The sequence below is a fragment of the Elgaria multicarinata genome, chromosome 1 (genome assembly GCF_023053635.1).
Source record: "Elgaria multicarinata webbii isolate HBS135686 ecotype San Diego chromosome 1, rElgMul1.1.pri, whole genome shotgun sequence".
NCBI classification, from domain to species: Eukaryota; Metazoa; Chordata; class Lepidosauria; order Squamata; family Anguidae; genus Elgaria; species Elgaria multicarinata.
The window spans coordinates 206,698,038-206,718,391 of NC_086171.1; the positions used below are offsets into that span (position 1 = coordinate 206,698,038).

The following is a 20,354-nucleotide window of genomic DNA, read 5'->3' on the forward strand; positions in this document are numbered from 1 at the left end:
TATAAATAAATAAATAAATAAATAAATAAATAAATAAATAAATAAAAATAACAACAGGGATGCTCCAGCAAATAATTCCTAGAACTAATACATGAAAAGTGCATACAAGAACCTGAGTGTGAATAAAACATGAGTACAATGAGCCAAGGACTGGCTTGCTATACTGATTCCTTTCTTGAAAGCAGATGTGCATACAAAGATTTACAGTTTTCACAACACAGGAGTGACTTGTGGTCCTAATCAACAAAAAGCAGAATATTGCAGTATGAAAGCACTATGACAGAGGTATATAAGAACATCAGAAGTGCCATGCTGGATCATCTAGTCTAGCACTCTGTTCACACAGTGGCCAACCAGCCATCGGCCAGGGACCAACAAGCAGGACATGGTGCAACAGCACCCTCCCACCCATGTTCCCCAGCAACTGGTGCACGCAGGCTTACTGCCTTGAATATTGGTGATAGCACACAGTTATCAGGTCTATCAGCCACTGATAGTCTTCGCCTCCAGGAATTTAAAGCCATCCAAATTGGTGGCCATCACTACATCTTGTGGTAGTGAGTTCCATAATTTAACTATGCACTATGTGAAGAAGTACTTCCTTTTATTTTTCCTGGATCTCCCACCAATCAGCTTCATGGAATGTCCGCTGGTTCTAGTATTATGGGAGAGGGAGGAAAATGTCTCCCTATCCACATTCGCCATACCATATAAAAGGCAGGAGCCACAGCAAGCAGGATATAGCCCTATGAAAGCGGTATATGGTACGTGTCAATGGGCCCCAACAGTTGTCAGTGCACTTCAATACTGCTATAAAGCAGTAGTGTGGCTCCTGCCTTTTATATACCGCTTTCATACTGCTTTCATAGTGTTATATCCTGCTTGGTCGTGGTATCATCACTCCCATTCCTAAATCCATAACGTGGAAAGCAGCTGTCTTTTTTTATAACAGTAAAACTCACAGTGATGTTAAGTTTGTATGTAAACTTTCAAATATCTCAAAGAAATTATACATTAATGGACAGGATGAGTCAAAAATGGAGTTTTCTTTTATATTTCCTGACTTTTATGTTCATGGCTTGATTTAGAGAGACTGAATATTTGGCACATTGATTGGATCCCTTAGCTGACTGTAAAATTCAGATGGAAAGACTGGGAATTGTCCACACCAATGGGTTGACATTCAAAATCCATGCAAATCAGGTTAACCACATGCAAACAGAATATTCGAATTAGCCACGATGCTCCAGCCCAAGCTACATTTCCAAGACGACTGAACAAGGTACCTGCCTATATCCTAGAAGGGTAGAGGTTTCTACCACAGAGAAACAGAATAGTCTACCTTCCAAAGCTCAATTGCATCTTAAAAACTACAGTTAAACTGTGGAATGAGCACTACTGCAAGGCTCGGCCTCTTAAACATTAAGAGTGGGGTTATAGCAATAGCTTACGAAACTGTGAGCGTGTCCCGTCAAAATCTAAAGAGAACAAGGAGAGTAGGGCTTTGACAGTCCTACAAAGTTTTTGCCTTGGGGGACAAAAATCAAGCAAAGAGGGCCTTTACTCTCAGAAGCCATACAGCAGAATTTCCAAACAACCACATCGAACACACATGTGCACACATATTTCTGTGGTCACTTCAGGCTTCCGATTGGGAGCGTATCTCCAGAGAGCCCACACAGCAGAGGTTACTGACTCAAGTCCCGAAGCCATTCAATCATACCAGGTCATGCAAGAAACCAGCTACCCTCATCAACAGACAACAGAGCAACTGACGCACACGCTGCACCGTGAAAGAAAACAATGAAAACAAACAAAGGCTACGAGGGTTTTCCTTTCCGTTGAGGAGCAGAGTTGCAACAGGGAGAGAGGAAGAGGGCGAATATCCCCTTAGGAGACCTGCTTGTGTTTGTTCACTGGCAATCCCTTAGGTAGTTCCTACCTAACCACTTTCTCCTCAGGCTGACAAAAGGCCTGGTTCAGACGACACTCTAGGCTTAACCATGTTCAGCTGTGGTTAACGCTAACCACATGCGGAATGCTTGCAGGCAACACTTTTAACCCTTTTGTGGTTAGGTTTTCCTTAGTGAGCCTAACCACAGTGGCCCCGTTCAGACAACACGCTAAACCAAGATGCTTAACCACAAAATGGTTAACAGAATGTATTAACCTTAATACATTCCATTAACCATGTTGTGGTTAGGCAGCACGGTTTAGCATGTTGTCTGAACAGGCCCCCACTGTGGTAAACGGGGCAGATGGTTAGGGAAAACGTGTGTCAGACGACACCGTAAACCATGGTTAAGCATTCCATTAACCATTTTGCGGATAAGCAGCATGGTTTAGCGTGTTGTCTGAACGGGGTCATAATGATTCCAGATTTGGGACCTCACCTATCATCCAGCTGTTCTATTCCTGATAGGCAAATTGGCTTTCACTGTAGACATATATACACACAAGTGTGGAGAAACCATTTGCATCGGGATGTTTGGCCTCATACTTTTGGGAAGCCCTTTCGGGTACAACACGTAGCTGAGCCCTTCCCTTTCAAAGCCTCTTCAAATGTTACGACGTTCCATCAGGAAAAGCACTTCCATGTCCATGAAAATCATGTATAGATCATGCCTCTGTTTCACTGCAAGAACATACAGCGTACATATGATGAATAGCTGCAGCCGACTGCAATGTCCCAGGTATAGATGCGTGCAGCAAAATAGTAATGAGCGAACCTTTACGTGAGATGATCTACACACGACTTTTATCCCTTTTGCTGCACAGACGCGCTTTGCTTGCATGGAATTGGTAACGTTCAAAGCTGCCTTTAGCCACCTGCCCAAAGAAAGAGATGGAGGACTGAGGTTTACCTGGATGGAAGACATCTGTGTGTATCCTCTCCAGCTGAAGTTCTCAAATTCCAGGGGATTGTAGCCAAAGCGAACAGGCCTCCCATCCAGCGTAGTCCCCTCTTCGAGCTCGTATTTCAGGTGGTGAAGATCAGGGATATAATGGTCTTTTGTTGGTCTGTGGATAAAACACCAGGCACACGCTTAACAGCTCAGTTTCCATCTGCACCACAAAGTAGTAAAGACTCAGCTTGATTATATTTAGCATCAACTAAGGCCATAGCTAGACAGGGCGATATCCTGGGGATCGCCCCAGGATCGTCCCTGTGCGTCCACATGATGCACAGGGGATCCCGGGAGCAGGGAGGGATGATCCCTCCCTTTCCCTGGGATATCGCCCTACCCTTTGAGCCCGCTTTTTCCGCGGTCTTGGGCTGATCCCGAGACCGCGAAATGTGGGGGCAGGCGTCACGGTTTGTCCCAGCTCTTCGCAGTTATTCGCGAGGAGCTGGGAACCACACACGGGGCACAGAGCTCCTCAGGAGCTCTGCGCCCATCGGGGGTGGGGGGTGGGGGTGGGGGAGCGGAAAAAATGGTTTTACATTAAAAAAAACCTAACAATTTGCGTACAAGCACTCCTGTGCACCTCTCCTTTAAGAAAAAAACAAACAAAATGGCAGGTGTGACGTCCTGTTCCTCCGAGGACGTCGCGCGCCACGTGTAAACAGAGGGAGAGATCCCGCGATAACAATATCGCGAGATCCTCACCCCCTCCGTCGTGCTAGGCCCGGTAGGTCTAGCTGAGGGCTCAGTCAACAAATGGGGTCTGTGTGGAGAGTTTGTACACTACAAGAACCCTAGGGTCCCCTTTGCACAGAGCCATATTGTGTGATTGCACACACATGCTCTCTCTCTCGCTCTCTCTCACACACACACACAAACAGAGTATAATCCTGGGCCGTTCACACTCAGGGGTGAAAGGGAGTTCACTCCATCATTGCACGTATCTCCAAAGGAATGGGTGGTGACCATTCATTCATATGGGGGAAAGTAAAAGGCTGCACTCAGCCACAGAAGGAATCCTGCTTCTGTCTGCCCAGCTCTGTTCTGAGTTCACTTTCTCAGTTATATGACAGGAATGTGACAGGAAACATTGGCCCTGTTCAGAAGGCACCTTAAACCATGGCTTTAACCATGGCGGCGAAGGCAAAAAGCCTCACCCATCGTGGTTAAAGCTGTGGTTTAAGGTGTCTTCTGAACAGGGCCTTTCCCTTACATCTATCCTGAACCTATGTCAATCAACTTCACTGGGAGAGGCAATGAGAAGAGAATGTCTCTTCATCTCTTCATATTAGAATAAACTTTAACCTGCCCCTCTTCAGTTATTTTTTTCTTTTCTAAATTAAAAATCCATACATGCAGATTTACATACAAAGAGCATCATCAGACCGGGGGTGGGGGGGGGTCGCATTTCCTTATTGTCACTCCCCCCCCCACTCCTGTCCCACAATACTTCCTCTTTCTTTACAAGGGGAAGAAAGAGGAAGTAAACGATGTCCATGTGGCCCATCCAGTGGGCGTTTTTCTCCCACTATTTCTCCTGCTCTCAGAAGGAAATAGCAGGACGTTTCATACAGCCGAAAACGTCAGATTTTCCGGCTTTTTTTTTTGCAACGGGAAAACGAGCAGAAGGGTCAGGAGAAGCGCGGGAGGCGGATGTTGTCGTCAAAAGGACCTGTGAAAAGCTGTGAATGAACAGTAACGAGCACACGATGAAATGCTCGTCTGATGATGCGCAAAGACCGACACAACCCGTCTGCAGCATCAAGCACAGCCTCTTGTCAAATGACCCATTCACACTCTCCACTCCATTCTTAAAACACAACAGGCCTGAGTGGGGCTTGAAAGCCAAGAGCGAGAAAGCTAACGCCATCGGATGCCCTGCCGTATCCCAGCCGTAGCCTGCTAATTCTTACTGGGTGCACGTGGGGCCTTGGGTATTCAGTCTGCAGCGACAGGATCCCGTCTCCTCCTCGCACACAGGCCCGACGGATCCACCGATGTCACAGTGGCATCCTGCAGACAGGAAGCACATGTTTACATTCCACAGTTGCTAATGGGCCCCAAATAGCATTCATCAAAGCCGAGTACCCAAGGCAGTGCCAGCAGCTTGGCACTCTATTTTTATTCCATTGTCTTCACTTTCATGTTGGCTTCTGGCCCTACCTGGATCCGTTGCCATTGCCTCCCGTTTTTGAACTGAAACTCTGCCTGCTGTCTCCCACTGAGCTCCTAAACAAAGCCTCCTAGCGCTGCTTGCTAACCACCCCCCTCCACCATTCAAGGATATAGCCTTGTATAGTTAATAAAAATAGATAGGAACGGACACTCCTGGTCTTTTCAGGGCCAGGGATGTATACGTTTCTGTTAGAGATGAAGGACAACAACCGACAACGAGGGCTGTGTCCAACCAATTTTAGAACGCTTTGGTCTATTATATATCCAGAACAGTTGTGCAACTTGCACCTCTGATACAGTGCCCTATTGTGATCTGGACTCTCCTTGAGGTCTAAAATGAAGCATCTGACGAAGTAGGTATCGAGTTTACTATGTCTATTAGCAATGGTTGTGTAAACAAATCTTATCTTTCTCTTCCCCTCCTTATTGTTTTACTATGATTTTATTAGATTGTAAGCCTATGCGGCAGGGTCTTGCTATTTACTGTTTTACTCTATACAGCACCATGTACATTGATGGTGCTATATAAATAAATAAATAAATAAATAATAATAATAATAATAATAATCCAACTCCTTTAATCTGGGCTTTTTTCCTTCTTCCTTTTCATCTTTTTTTAAAAAATTGCTGTTTAAATCTGAGTGACTGTTTATTCCTCATCCTTCCCAGAGATTTCTTTTCCACTTCCTTTTCTTTGATCTGATACTACACCTGACTTCCTTATTTCATCATTCTCTTAAAAGAGGTCCTTCCAAAGGTCACCTTCTCTCTCTCTCTTTTTTTTCCTTTTCTTCAAATTTTGCATACTCTAACAAGGTTTTAACAAGTTATAAAAAAAGAGGAATACAAATTTGGCAACAATGTATTTTCTTTATTTATAAAATTATTTCTTAGCCGCCTTTTGGCCCATAAGAGCCCCCAGGACAACTTATAATTTTATAACTTTAAATCAATTTAATAAACTTTAGAGCATCACGCGCATAGCAAAATTAAGAGCAGGGGAAAAATAAGAACCAGCACTTTGAGTGGTGCCTGAAAATAAACTGGAAACCTGTTCAGCTGCTGCAAAACTGGTATAACACTAGGGTGACCATATGGGAAAGGAGGAATGGGCTCCTGTATCTTTAACAGTTGTATTGAAAAGGAAATTTCAGCAGGTGTCATTTGTATATATGGAGAACCTGGGGAAATTTCCTCTTCATCACCACAGTTAAAGCTGCAGGTGCCTTGCCCTCTTTAGTATCTGGTCATTCTAGTACAGTTCCTGCAGCTTTAACTGTTGTGATGAAGAGAGAATTTCACCAGGTTCTCCATATATACAAATGACACCTGCTGAAATTCCCATTTCTATGCAACTGTTAAAGATACAGGATCCCTGTCCTCCTTTTCATATGGTCACCCTATATAATACAATCAACAAAGTACATGGCAGAAAGCAATCAGGCCATTGCATTTTGTACTAGCTGCGGTGTTGAAACACTCTTCAAGGGCAGCCCCAGGAAGAGTGTGTTGCAGTAATCTATGGAAGGTGATTAAGTCATGGATCACTGTGGCCAGATTTGCCTTCTGAATTTGCTCCTCTGGTCCCAGCAACCACCTGACCCACCAGGGGCAAAACCAGGTCCTGGAAAGGGAAAAGCAAAGATTTCTAAGCCCCATCTCAAAATTCATGGAAGGAAGACCAATATAGTATGTACTGTCCGTCAGTCACAATGCACAAAACTCAAGAAGCATAGAGAGAGCAAGATTCATTATATTATAATTCTTAATCAAATAATTAAGACTTCTAACAGAGATGGACTCGCACAGACATAGCCTTGGATTCATTTTTTTCTCCGTAATGCGAGGAATCAACCCTACGCTTCTTACTCACACAAAGCTGAAATTCCAAAATCCTCATTTTTCCATCTAGACTCCACCCCTGAAAATAACATTGTTCTTCAGGTCCAGCTGATGGTCTCTATAACTTTATATCGCCACGCAGTGACGAACTGACAATGCATTTGGGAGGAAATGACCTACCTTGACAACCAAAGTAATTCCCGCTCTCCAGATTATAGTATCCTTCTTTGCATGCTGAGCAGAACTGGCCGCAGATGTTGGGCTTGCAAAAACAGTGCCCATCACCCTAGAAAACACCGACCACATAACAAAATCAACTAGCGGCAACTCCTCAATATTTAAACCCAGCAACTGGCATTTCTTGATTGACTGACTGTATTTCTTGGACAAATAAAAATGATTAAAGTGCAAGAAGAATGAGGAAGAGGAGAGGGGCTCAGAATTACAAGAGCAGCTGTTCTTTTGTCCGACAAAAACATCTAGCCCTCTAAAAATCTCTGCCCAGCTTAAAAAAACACCGTATTATTTGATACAACCTTGAAAAATCAGAGGGAATTTAAATTACGCCCATTTTGCTGCTGTGTAGCATTTGAACACATCCCGAATAACAACACTAAGCACAATGTCTCTAAAAAGTGGCTTGACATCTGACGCATATTCGTAAAGGGGCCTGACAAAGAGTTAGAAGCAAGAGGGACCACTTTGTGGAGCACTAGTTAGACTTGAGTTAGAATTAGGGATGTGCTCCGCTTCTAATCGGACCGGCGAATTAGAAGCGGAGCGGGGGGCTTCGCCTGCCCTTAAGGCGGAGGCGAAGAGGATTGGGGGGCCGGCAGAGCGTGGCGAAGAGGATCGAGGTGAAGGCGGATCCTTCGCCTCGATCCGGAGCTCCGCCGGAAAGGTAAGTGGGGTTTACCGGGCCCTGCTGCTGTCGCTGTTGTCCATGCGGCGACAGCGGCAGGGCCTGGTAAAAAAACCCTCCTCTCCCTTACCTGCGTCCATCTGCGGTCCGTCGGCTTCTTCAATTGTGCCCGCGGTTCAACCAGGAAGTCTGGGCCGCACTTGCGGCCCAGACTTCCTGGTTGAACCGCGGGCTCAATTGAAGAAGCCGACGGACCGCAGACGGAGGCAGGTAAGGCCCCCCTCCCCCTTGGTCCCTTACCGGGCTGCGACGGCAGCAGTGCCCGGTAACCCCCCCGCCCTCCCCTCCCAGCCTTACCTGGCACCATTCCCCTCCACTGCGGAGCTCCGATTCGGAGCCGGAGCTCCACGGCAAAGAGGAGCGGAGTATGAGTGGAGCGGAGTGGGCCAATCCGAAATTTTCGGATCGGCCCGCGGGGCGGAGCGGGGGGTCCGTGCACACCCCTAGTTAGAATAGCCTGTTCCACTCAGGATGCTACAGTTCACAGTAAATAGGAATGAAGGCCTAGCCAGAACCTTGCAGTGGATTTCATCACATGGCCGGAAACTTACTTGCTGACATTCCGCAACGCCTGCAATGGTGCCCATGGTGTCACACTGGCAGCCTGGAAGAAACAGAAAGCGACAATCTGAGGGCTCCAGCCAAAAATGGAAAGTTCTAAGTTAGCCCGATGCAAACCAAACAACCAAACGACGATTATTTTGTTTGTGTTTTTATAGCTGTATTATTATTATTCCTGTAAACCATGTTGAAAGTTTATCAGAAAGCAGTACATATATGTGTGCAACAAATAAGCAAACCCATCCTCTGGCACAACCTTCCCCAACCTGGTGCCCTGCTGTTGTGTGGGACTACAATTTCCAATATAAGAATATTAAGAAGAGCCGTGCTAGATCAAACCAAGGGTCCATCTAGTCCAGCACTCTGTTCACACAATGAGGAGCCAACTGTCGACAAAGAACCCACAAGCAGGACATGAGTGCATCAGCACCCTCCCACCCATGTTCCCCAGCATCTGGTGCATATAGGCTTACTACCTCTGATACTGGAGGTAGCACATAGCCATCAGGACTAGTTAGCCAGTGATCGCCTCCTCCTCCAGGAATTTATCCAACCCCCTTTTAAAGCCATCCAAATTGCTGGTCGTCACTACATCTTGTGGTAGTGAATTTCATAGTTTCACTATGCTTCCTTTTATCTGTCCTGAAACTCCCACTAATCAGCTTCATGGGCTGATGACCCCAGTGGGTTCTAGTATTTTGGGAGAGAGAGAAAAATGTCTCCCTATCCACATTCTCCATACCATGCATAATTCTATACACCTCTATCATGTCTCCCCTAGGTGGCTACTAGGAGGAGGGCCTTCTCTGCTGTGGCACCCCGGCTGTGGAATGAGCTCCCCAGAGAGGTCCGCCTGGCGCCTACACTGTACTCCTTCCGTCACCAGCTGAAGACCTTTTTATTCTCTCAGTCTTTTAACACTTAATTTTAACTTAAATTTAAATTTTACTGTTCTAACTCTGTATTTTAATCTTATATCAATTTTTGCTGCGTGGTTTTATCCTGGTTGTGCTTTTTATACTGTATTTTGTATTTGTGTTTTTAAGCTGTTGGTTGTTTTATTATGGTTTTAATTTTTGTGAACCGCCCAGAGAGCTTCGGCTATTGGGCGGTATAAAAATGTAATAAATAAAATAAAATAAAATAAAATAAATTCACCTCCTTTTCCCCAGGCTAAACAATCCCAGCTGTTGTAACCTTCCCTCCTAGGGGAGAGATGCTTGATCACGTGATCACTTTAGTTGCTGGCTGGGAGATGCTGGGACTTGTAGTCCTACACAGCTGGAGGACACCAGGTTGAGGAAGGTTGCTCTGGCATGTCAGGCTGGCAGAAACCAGCAATACAGTGGGAGCCCGAAAGAGGAGCCTTGTCGTGGTTTCAAATTCCTGCTCTGCAAGGGCAAAGAGGGCAGTCTGGTGCAGTTGTCCTTACTGCATAAGCCATGGATGCAGAAGCTCTTTCACTCTGAGGGCCAATTCTAGTTTGGAAAAGTTTTTGGGGGCCACATTCCATTGGCATGCAGGGCCAAAGGAAAAGGGGACTGAATGAAACATACAAAAAATACTGGCATGTTTTAGCTTAAAGCTATTACTGCCAGTAACTGAGCCTTAAGGGAGGCATTTAGTATTAGCTACCAGGCCAGGTTTAAGGTTCTAGGATTAGCGTACGAAGCCCTCAACAACTTGGGACCAGAATACCCAAGAGAGTGCCTTCCCCTATCTTCCTGCCTGGTCACTGAGGTCATCTGAGGGCATGCTCCTGGTGGTCCCACATGGACCTATGGTCCAACTGGAGCCCACCAGGGGAAGGGCCTTCAATGTGGTGGCCCCCTTCCTATGGAATTCCCTGCCTTTGGAGGTTAGGCAGGTGCTAACGTTGTATTCCTTCCCGCGCCTCCTGAAAACGTTGTTGTTCTAGGAAGCTTTCTCTGAATGACCAACTGCGGTTTTATTTGCACTTTGTTTCTTTTTTAAAAAAACGTATTTTAATGTGCTTTATTCTTTTATTCCATTTGTTCACTGCTCCAAAACTCTTGGATGGGAAGTGGTATATAAATATTGTAAATAAATAAATAAATAAATAAATAAATTTTAGTCTTATAGAATCAGAGGGAAAACTGCACAAAAGTTGGGAAACCACCCCAGTGATTGGTAGTTGGGGGAAAGGGTGTGCGGCCCCCTGGGAAACCCAGGAAGGGCAGATATGGGCCCCAGGCCTGAGGCTCTACATCCCAGACATAAGCTTTAAGACACAAGGAGCTGACCAAAATGGACAAAAGACCATCTGTCCATCTAACCCAGGACAGCTGGGGGCTTCCCAAAGACTGAGAAAGAGGTTGTACCCAGACCTGCAATTTGAGAGCTTCAACTAGATTGAAAGTTGTGCTTTATGCATCCAAAGGTCTCCCCTGTGGCTGCTCCTTTTCTGCAATGTATTCAAATCACCAGGGTAATATTCAGGAGCTTAAGTACCTCGTAATTTGGATGGAAAGCATCTTGGAGGAACAACAAAGTAAGTTTCTTACTCATGCATCCAAACGGGTTATCAGGAGTCAAGTTCCAGTAGAGCGGCTTGCACCTGTCACAAGCTTCACCTTCCACATAGGCCCGACACTCACAGGAACCCTGGGGAGGAAAAGGATGATGGTGTGATGGTGGGAAGATTTGAAAATAAACACCAAAGAATCAAGCAGAATCAAAGGCAATGCAGAATAGAAACACAGGAAGCTGACTTACACCAGGGCCTAATCTCCACGAAGCGGGATATTGCACTATGAAAGCGGTATGGAAGCGATATATAAAAGGCAGGAACCACACTACTGCTTTGTAGCGGTATTGAAGTGAAATGAGAACTTTTGGGGCCCATTGATACATACCGTATATTGCTTTCATACTACTTTCATAGTGCTATATCCCAGGGGTCCCCAACCCCCGGGCCACGGACTGGTACCGGTCCATAGCCTGTTAGGAACCGGGTCACGCAGGTGAGCTGCTTTCACCCCCCACCCCCGTGTACCTGGGCGCGGGGCGCCATCTCGCCTGCCCAGCCAAAGTGAAGCCAGGACGCTAGGGTGGGGTGGGGGCGGCTTCGGAATGGCACACCCGACCGGAAGCCACTCTGGGAGAGCGACTTCCGGGCGCTGTTCTGAAGCTGCCCACCCCAGCGTCCTGGCTTCACTTCGGCTGGGCCCACCCAGCCGAAGCAAAGCCAGGACGCTGGAGTGGGGGGCGGGGCGGGGGGGTCTTCCCAAAACCATCCCCTCAACCCCACCCCACCCGGTCCATGGAAAAACTGTCTTCCACGAAACCGGTCCCTAGTGCCAAAAAGGTTGGGGACTGCTGCTATATCCTGTTTGGTGCAGCTCGCTTTCATAATGCAATACCCTGCTTAGTGTAGATTAGGCCCAGGTCTGATTTGCCCTTCTAGTCCAGTATTGTGTGTTCTGGCTGGCAGCATCTCTCCAGGGTCTTGGGTTTTTCCAATGACCTGCTACCTGATCTTTTTAAATGGAAATACCAGGGACTGAACCTCTGATTTTCTGCATGCAAAACATATGCTCAACCCCAGAGCAATGATCCCTCCCCTACTATCCACTCCTTTACATGATGCGGAACTGCTCGTGCTCATAATACTTAATGTGGTGTAAAATAAAAAATATTCAGTACAGGAAGAATCAAGACTATGATCAACAGCCATGGAACATACCACTGGTGGCAAAGAAGTGTCTTCATTCACAAGCCCCGCAGGATTACAAGAGCCCACTGAAACAGAAAAACACACAGATAAGAGCAGGCATTAAGGGGGAAACTCATCAACCGTGCACTGTTGTGTGGATCTGGTAGAGTGGCTAATGGTAGACCTTGGAAAACTATTATAAACCAACACTAAGAGCGAACAGCGTATTTAGCTGCGCCCTAAAGACATCTGATGGCGAGCTCTGTGTTCAAATTCAATACTTTTTGTGATTTTTTTTTTCATTTCAGCAATGCTGCCTGCTGCACTAGATACTGAAATTGACCTACACAGCAAGGGTTCAGGCTTGTGCGATGCAGTAAGCCACACACGTGGAATAGGCTGAGCTACCTTCACAATGTGGGAATCCATAAGCCCCGGGTATGCAGGTATCGCAGCGCGGTCCGGTTACTCTGGGACGACAGCTACACTGCCCAGTCTCTTGATCACAGGTGCCATAGAGAGAACCTTCTGTGGAACAGTGACAAGCTGGAGAGGGGAGGAGGGAAGGACAGGTCAGAAAGCGTTATTAAAGGTCTTAATTATTGTTCAAGCAAGAACTTCGGTAGCAGGCGGCATCGAGAAGAGGCAGCCCCATCCCACACAAGGAAAAGCCTTTTCTAAGATGGTGCCCGCTGCAACACATGCAAGGGACGTACGCCTTCTTCTTCTGAAGCATTACTGTATCACATTCAGTTGATAGCAGGGTGGATAAAAATCAATGATTTTTTTTAAAAAAATCATGAAAAAGAATCGGAATTTTTAAAAATTTAAATCGGATTATTTTGATTTAAATCGGATTTTTTATATATATATAAAATGCTTTTTGAGGAAAAATCTATCTAAAGATAGTTTTCTATTTAAGATACATTACAGTCCAAAGGTTATTCATCATGAAATAAGGATTAGTTTTTAATTATGTAGCATGAGGCTGTATATTCATGCAATGTTTAAATTTTTGGGTAAATGAATGCCATTAATCCATTCACAATGTCATGCTCTTCCAGAGGTTTCTGTAAGATGATTGGGCAATTTTTTCTATCTAGAAGATATTATCACAGCTGCTTGGTTTTACAGTTCTCAAAACTGTGAATTTGTGTCTGCAGAGATCACAATCCCGTTGTTCCTTTGCAAATCTATGTACACAAAATCAACCCCTTACCTCTTAAGTGCGAAGTTTCAAAAAATTCAATGAATGGAGTGCACTTTTTTGGGGGGGGGACTCACATGATTAAATCGAGTCTTTCTGAGTAGTGATTTAAATTGTGATTTTAATCATGATTTAATCAAATTGATTTAAATCAAATCCACCCTGTTTGATAGGTCGACAAAAACTGGTACTAAGATTATTATTTTCTGATTGAGTGACAGCCCTTGAATACTTACAATCTAATGTCAGTCTAACTTAAGTCCCATTCATTTCAATGGGACTACTTTAAGTAGAACAAACATTGGATACAATCCATGTACCACATCAAACCTAGGAAATGTACGCTGAAGTCAGTGTGATATACCACGTGCTAACTTGCTAATTTACCAGCAGGACTGTACTTACAGCGTTGCAGCAGTGAATCCATTGACATTTTGTGGATAATTAACTATTTTATGTTTAAAGTGATGACTTAATAAGAATACAAAATAACAGTAAAAGTGGTAGTTTGCTTGAATGAAGAGATCAGAGATCTTTAAATTAACTGCATTGTTGAATGAGGATTCACTTTGTTGGATGAGGACTGATGGCGCTATGGTCATAGAGGGTATGCATGCCTAGCTGTGTGTAGCTATGTGCTTGCGATCCACTTCTGCCTGTTGTGGATAATAGTAAACTATGGGTTCATCTACACCTAGCAGATATTCCACTATGAAAGTGGTATATAAAAGGCAGGAGCCACACTACTGCTTTATAGTGGTATTGAAGTGCACTGACAACTGTTGGGGCCCACTGACACATACCATATACCACTTTTATACCACTTTCATAGTGTTATACCCTGCTTGGTGTAGATGTGTCATGGGCCCCAACAGTTGTCGGTGCACTTCAGTACCACTATAAAGCAGTAGTGTAGATCCTGCAGTGCACTTCAATACTGCTATAAAGCAGTTGTGTGGCTCCTGCCTTTTATATGCCGCTTTCATAGTGGAATATCCTGCTTGGTGTAGATGAGCCCTATGGTTATCACGAACCAGGAAAAGGAGAATGAAATCCATTGTGAGGAGGGGAGGGAAAGAGGGCGCACACAAGCACACAGTGCATGCCTCATCTGCCAAATCATGATTTGAAAATGATGCCTGAATCAAGCTATTCAGAGACGCCGGTGTGCCGTATGAGTTATGTTGGACCAGGACCATTCATGTTCAAATCTCCACTTAACCATGAAGCTCACCAGATGATGAGACATTCATCATTCCTCAACTTTACCTACCTCACAGGGATGCTGGGGGTTGGTTCTGGGGTATTCCCTGGCATTTATGCTATGGGGTCCCCAATACTTCTTTAGCATCAACATGAAAGTGCTGAGTGAGGTCATCTGGAGGTTTGGGGTGAGGTGACATTAATAGGCAGATGACACTTGACTCTGAGGTACGACAGGTGGCTATCAGGGAAAGGGACTTCTCAGTGGCAATACTTCGACTGTGGAATGCTTTAGGGAGACTCACCTTGATGTCGTTCTGGTCCCAGGCAAAGACCTTTTTGTTTTCACAAGTTTTTAAATCCTCCGTACATAGCTTTGTGTGTTGTTTTTAATACCAATGACTACTTTTACACCATTCCTTTATATCATCGTGTTTTAATGTTCTTGTTTAATAATGTTTAATGTTTTTGTTTGAAAGTCTTTACAAGCTTCCCTGATAACCAGTTCAAAGGTGGGATATAAAGCAAATAAAACTTAATTCAACAAATAAAATGGGTTTCAGGATATCCCAGCCTGAGCTCCTTGGAGGAAGGGAAGCATAATAATATCATAAACAAACACAAAATGTTGATATATTTTTGTCAGTCCAGTTCATTTCAGCTTGTAATCTAAGAACTACTCATCTGGGTAGGATTTCAAATAAACCAGCAGCCTAGATACTCCCATTTTTCTGAGTATGGCTTGAGTGAATGATAGCCTAAATGGGACATGTAAGAACATTTATCTTCTTTTAAATGTTCATTGTACCTTTAACACCCATGTCTGATGAAAAGCCTCTTAGGTCTGAACACAATTAAACCATTACCTATTATAACAAAAAGTAGTGTGTGTGTGTGTATGTGTGTGTGCGTGGCGTGTGTGTTTTGCTAGGTTCTGCTGGCAAGCTAACAAGGGCTTTAAACTAGCAACAATTTTACTTAACCGTTGCTGCCTAAGAAAACGAAATGTTTGATTGATTTATTATTCCAGGTGCAATTTGTGATCTTTAAAACTCTGCACTACTTTATGCCTATTCTCCTGCCTCAATACTTTTTATCGATTATACTATGAATTTTTGAGATGTTAATCAATGAGGAACCCAAAAAAATGGCCTTGCAGCCTTCTCCTACCAAGACAATTTGATCTAAAAATTGTTCAAAAGGACACTGCCAACATTTTTACGGGAAGCTAATGCTAAGCCAGTTGGCCATGACCCAGTTTTGCCACATTTAGGAGTGGGAAAGAATGGAAAGGTATTGGGAGCTATCACTTGGGTGACTCAGGGACATTGCATCCTGCAGCAATTTTCTGGTAATGAGCAATGAGAGTTAACCAGGAAATATAAATGAATACTACTCTTCAGCCTTGCATAGGGTGACCATATGAAAAGGAGGACAGGGCTCCTGTATCTTTAACAGTTGTATTGAAAAGGAAATTTCAGCAGGTGTCATTTGTACATAAGGAGAACCTGGTGAAATTTCCTCTTCATCACCACAGTAAAAGCTGCAGGTGCCCTGCCCTCGTTTAAATCTGGTCACTCTAGTATAGCTTCTGCAGCTTTAATTGCTGTGATGAAGAGGGAATTTCACCAGGTTCTTCATATATACAAATAACACCTACTGAAATTCCCTTTTCTATGCAACTGTTAAAGATGCAGGAGCCCTGTTCTCCTTTTCATATGGTCGCCCTAGTCTTGCATGACACCTTGAATGCAATGAAGATGGCTAATAATGCAAGTAGAATTGAGTCTTCAGTTCATATATGCATATCTATCACTTAGGCCTTAGCTAGACCAGGCTTTAACATGGGGTGAACCCCGGAATCATCCCTGTGCGTCCATATGACGCACAGGGGATCCCGGGATCAGGGAGGGATCATCCCTCCCTTGCCCAGGGATAGAGCCCTCCCCTTTGGGCCCAGTTTTTCCATGGGCTGAGCCCTAGACCATGGAATGTGTGGCCTGTTGCCGTGGTTTGACTCGAGCCGCTGCGCCCATCGGGGGTAGGGTGAGGGCAGCGGGGAAATGAAATTATTTTTTTAAAAAGCACCTATCTTTAGCTGCTCTTCCTTTAAAAATTAAAAAAATGGCAGGCGCAACACTTTCCTGAGGTTGTCGCGCCTCGCGTGTAAACGGAGGAGGGATCTCGCGTTAATCGCAACCCGAGATCTTCCCTCCTCTGTCGCAGACTATCAGGTAGGTCTAGCTAAGGCCTTAGTTGCTGTACCCTTGATGACTGAATGCTGCATATGTAACTGACTTCACTGTAAAAACATCTGCACAGTTTAGACATAGTGCTAAACAATGATTTGTTTTAACTTAACTCTGGTTTGTTTGTACATCTGACTCATTAACCACAGTTTTGAGGCCAACAAACCAGGATCATAATCCATGCTCTGAAGTTGTTTGGCGAATCTTTGCTTCCATTAACTGTGGTGTGTCACTCTATCCAAACTCAGTACCTTGGTTTAATCCTAGTTTGTTCCATCGCACTGTCCTTGTGGCCCACTTGGCTAAAGAGATGCGAGGGAAGAATGGCTTGAAAACAAAACCACTCCTGTGGGCATGAAACTCTCACGAGCGCTTCTTTAGGCCTCTCCCTCCTCCCTCTGCCCAGCCATAAGTCAACACATCTTTTCAGTACTATTTCATTTGTTCTTTTGTTTCAAACATTGATACATGTTCTCCTTTTCTCCTAAGACTTTATTAATATGCCAGAAGAACAATGCAGTTTTTTGGTGATGGTGGGCAGATTATTGCAGAAATAGAGTTTAGCAAGAGTGAGTGGTGGGTGGCACTTTGAAGAGGCTCTTCACAATTAAACTGGAGGCAGCAGGACAACCATCTATCTGGGACGCTTTAGGGTGGATTCCTGCATTGAGCAGGGGGTTGGACTCGATGGCCTTGTAGGCCCCTTCCAGCACTACTATTCTATGATTCTATGAAACTGTTGGTAATTCTTGATAAGAGTGAAGGTGTGCGTTTATTATTATTTTTATTATTATTTATTTATATAGCACCATCAGTGTACATGGTGCTGTACAGAGTAAAACAACAAAATAGCAAAACTCTGCACCCACGGTCTCTTTAAAACATTGACATACGAAATCAAGGACCAATATTCTCATGTAATCAGTTCTGTGTAAAGTAAGGATGGGAAACCTTTTTTGGTCCAGGGGCCAAATTGACCTCAGGCGGGGATGTCGGTGGACTACATGCCAGCAGTGCTGGGGCCACTGCCGGTAATGCACCTCCCACACTGACATTCTCACCATGCTCCCTCTGGGCTTGACAGGAAAGGCGAGAGGGTGGAGCAAAGCTGGCCGTACCATCACCTCAAGGAGCCCAAGGCACCTGCTCTCCTGCCACTTTCCTTTTCTGAGGTGGTGGAGGAGGAGGAAGAGGAGGGGCCTCTGCAGGCCAGATAAGGAGGCTTCGCACACCAAATTCGGCCTGCGGTTCAGAGGTTCCCCATCTCTGCTGTAAAGGTTGCACCAAATAGATATTCCAGATTCTTCAATTATTATTATTATTTATTTAGGCCAGAGTTTTCCGGGGGGGGGGGTTAAACTCCCCAACCCTCAAATGCTTCCTATATGTACTGCATCCTAAACCTTAAGCCCTTTTTGATGTTTTGCTGGGTAACCTCTTTAAAAGCTCAAACCACAAAGCGGATTCTTGTAATTCTGACCAAATTCCAGTAGGGAATAAAGTGGTGGGATCCAGGCGAATACAAAGCACTGCAAATGTAGTGCAGCACAGTTTTGAGTCATGGAACAACAGGCAGCGTCTGGTAAGTGACTCACCTGTACAGCTAGGATATCCATAGAAGCCTGGGGCACACTGGTTGCATGTGTGGCCTATGTAATTTGAGTGGCAATGGCACTGACCAATGGGGCTGCAGTCATTGTCCACTGAGCCTCGGGGGTCACAGGAGCAAGCTGCAAATGGAAGGCACACAAAGAGGTTGGAGAAGGAGACAGTGAGGGCACAAGAATCCTCTTTATATGCCTAGAAAAGGGATTCTTTCAATCCAGACGGATTCTACGGAAACCATATGTCACATACCGCTAACTGGCGGCTGAACGTTTCCTCCCAAAGGAACCTATCCTTCCTTCTAGAACAAACAAGTTCCTACAGCCATGTCCAGGAACACAGCTGACTAACATTTATCAATGTTTGTTCCTTCTGGTATAGCAGAGTCAGATAATACCTGGCATTAAATCCTAGGCAAGAAATACTTTTAGGAGCTTAAATGTATCCAAACACACACTTTTTAAAAATAAATAAATAAATTCAGGCAATATGCTGATAATAGTTTCCCAAACGCTCTTTGTAGCATTCTTGCAGTTGAATAGAAGGGTGCTACTTCTGATTCAACAAGGAGTTACATGTAGTATTAGGGATTGATGGGGACTAGAAGGGCAGGGGTACAAGAAACTCTACTCAGTGCAGTGCACCCATTTCCAAGCTTTCCTTCACTTCCATCTTGATTTTCAGCAGCCTCGTTTTGGCTACAATGATATTCTGGAGGTGACAGACTTGACCTTGGGGGAGCTAGGGGTGGCGACAGCCGACAGAAAGCTCTGGGGTGGGCTGGTCCATGAAGTCACGAAGAGTCGGAAGCAACTGAACGAATAAACAACAACAAACTACACTGAAGGAGTAAGGTTGATGGAAATAAGGGATTTCCTTAGAAATCAGTGCTAGAATAATAATAATAATAATAATAATAATAATAATAATAATAATAATAATAATAATAGGTTATGGCCTGAGAAAGAGTTTCACTGGAAAACACCCCATATGGCTCGGGTCCGGGTTAACCGAAAGACCGTATTCTCCCTTATGAGCCTGCCCGTGCTTTGAGATCTTCTGGAGAAGCCCTTCTTTCAGTCCCACCATCTTCACAGGTGCACTTGGTGGGAACATGGGAGAGGGCCTTCTCGGTGGCTGCTCCAGTGCTTTGGCTCTTCCCAGGGAAGCTAGACTGGCTCCCCCTTTGATGGGCTTTCAGAAGCAGGCAAAAACTAGTTTGTTCCAGCAGGCCTTTGGAGAATAATCTGGTCCTCCATCTATGTTAAAGACTTGTAAAATTGTCATATAGTTTAAACGTTTATGTTTAAATATTGTAATTTTTTTATTATATTTTTTTAAATTTTATTTTATTTTTGTACATTTCTTTTCCTAGGTTTAAAATGTATATGTTTTAAATGTTGTAGGGCCGCTTACAAAATACTTGAGGCCCAGTATTGGGCAAAAGGCGGGATACAAATTAATAATAATAATAATAATAATAATAATAATAATAATAATAATCAGTATGAATGAGAGTGTGGGGGAAATAGACCCCAAGTGGTAGATGCTTGACAATGTCTATTGACTGAATCTTTCCAGGGGGAAAATGGTGGCAGGAAGAACTTGATTTGCAAGGAGATACGTCTTCCTTAGATACCTTCATTTGTTAACAAAGAAGTACAAAAGTTGCTTCGTCTCTACCAGCCCTTTCATGAACCAGCATACCTTGGCAATGAGGGTAGGAATGATATCCAATTCTACACTGGTCACAATGAGGCCCGTCGTATTCAGGCCTACAGTAGCATCCCCCGGAGTTATCACATCCTTCCGGCAATGTGCCGACAGCGCTGCAGCCACAAACTATAATGGAAAGAAGAGCCGAGGTTCATAGCTTTGTTATCTCAAGAAGGGGATTCAGCATGACTGCGAAGCTCACTCTCAAGCCCAGGTAAACAAGCACTCCCCAGGGAGGGATGTCAAAAAGTGGCACACAGGGCGGGTTATTGGGAGTCCTGGGCAGCGTGCA

General features: G+C 44.6%; 1 protein-coding gene across 1 annotated transcript in view; it reads right to left on the reverse strand.

Annotated features, from left to right (window-relative positions):
* LAMA5 (laminin subunit alpha 5) overlaps window positions 1-20,354 on the reverse strand; it is a 256,947-nt gene that overhangs the window by 103,540 nt on the left and 133,053 nt on the right. Inside the window, exons 14-22 of the mRNA XM_063142632.1 lie at window positions 20,054-20,188; window positions 18,337-18,471; window positions 12,491-12,628; window positions 12,113-12,168; window positions 10,932-11,031; window positions 8,397-8,449; window positions 7,104-7,209; window positions 4,820-4,919; window positions 2,865-3,021 (exon numbers count right to left, since the gene is read on the reverse strand). Of these exons, the coding sequence (XP_062998702.1) occupies window positions 2,865-3,021; window positions 4,820-4,919; window positions 7,104-7,209; window positions 8,397-8,449; window positions 10,932-11,031; window positions 12,113-12,168; window positions 12,491-12,628; window positions 18,337-18,471; window positions 20,054-20,188 (980 nt within the window). The remainder of the gene's footprint in view (window positions 1-2,864; window positions 3,022-4,819; window positions 4,920-7,103; window positions 7,210-8,396; window positions 8,450-10,931; window positions 11,032-12,112; window positions 12,169-12,490; window positions 12,629-18,336; window positions 18,472-20,053; window positions 20,189-20,354) is intronic.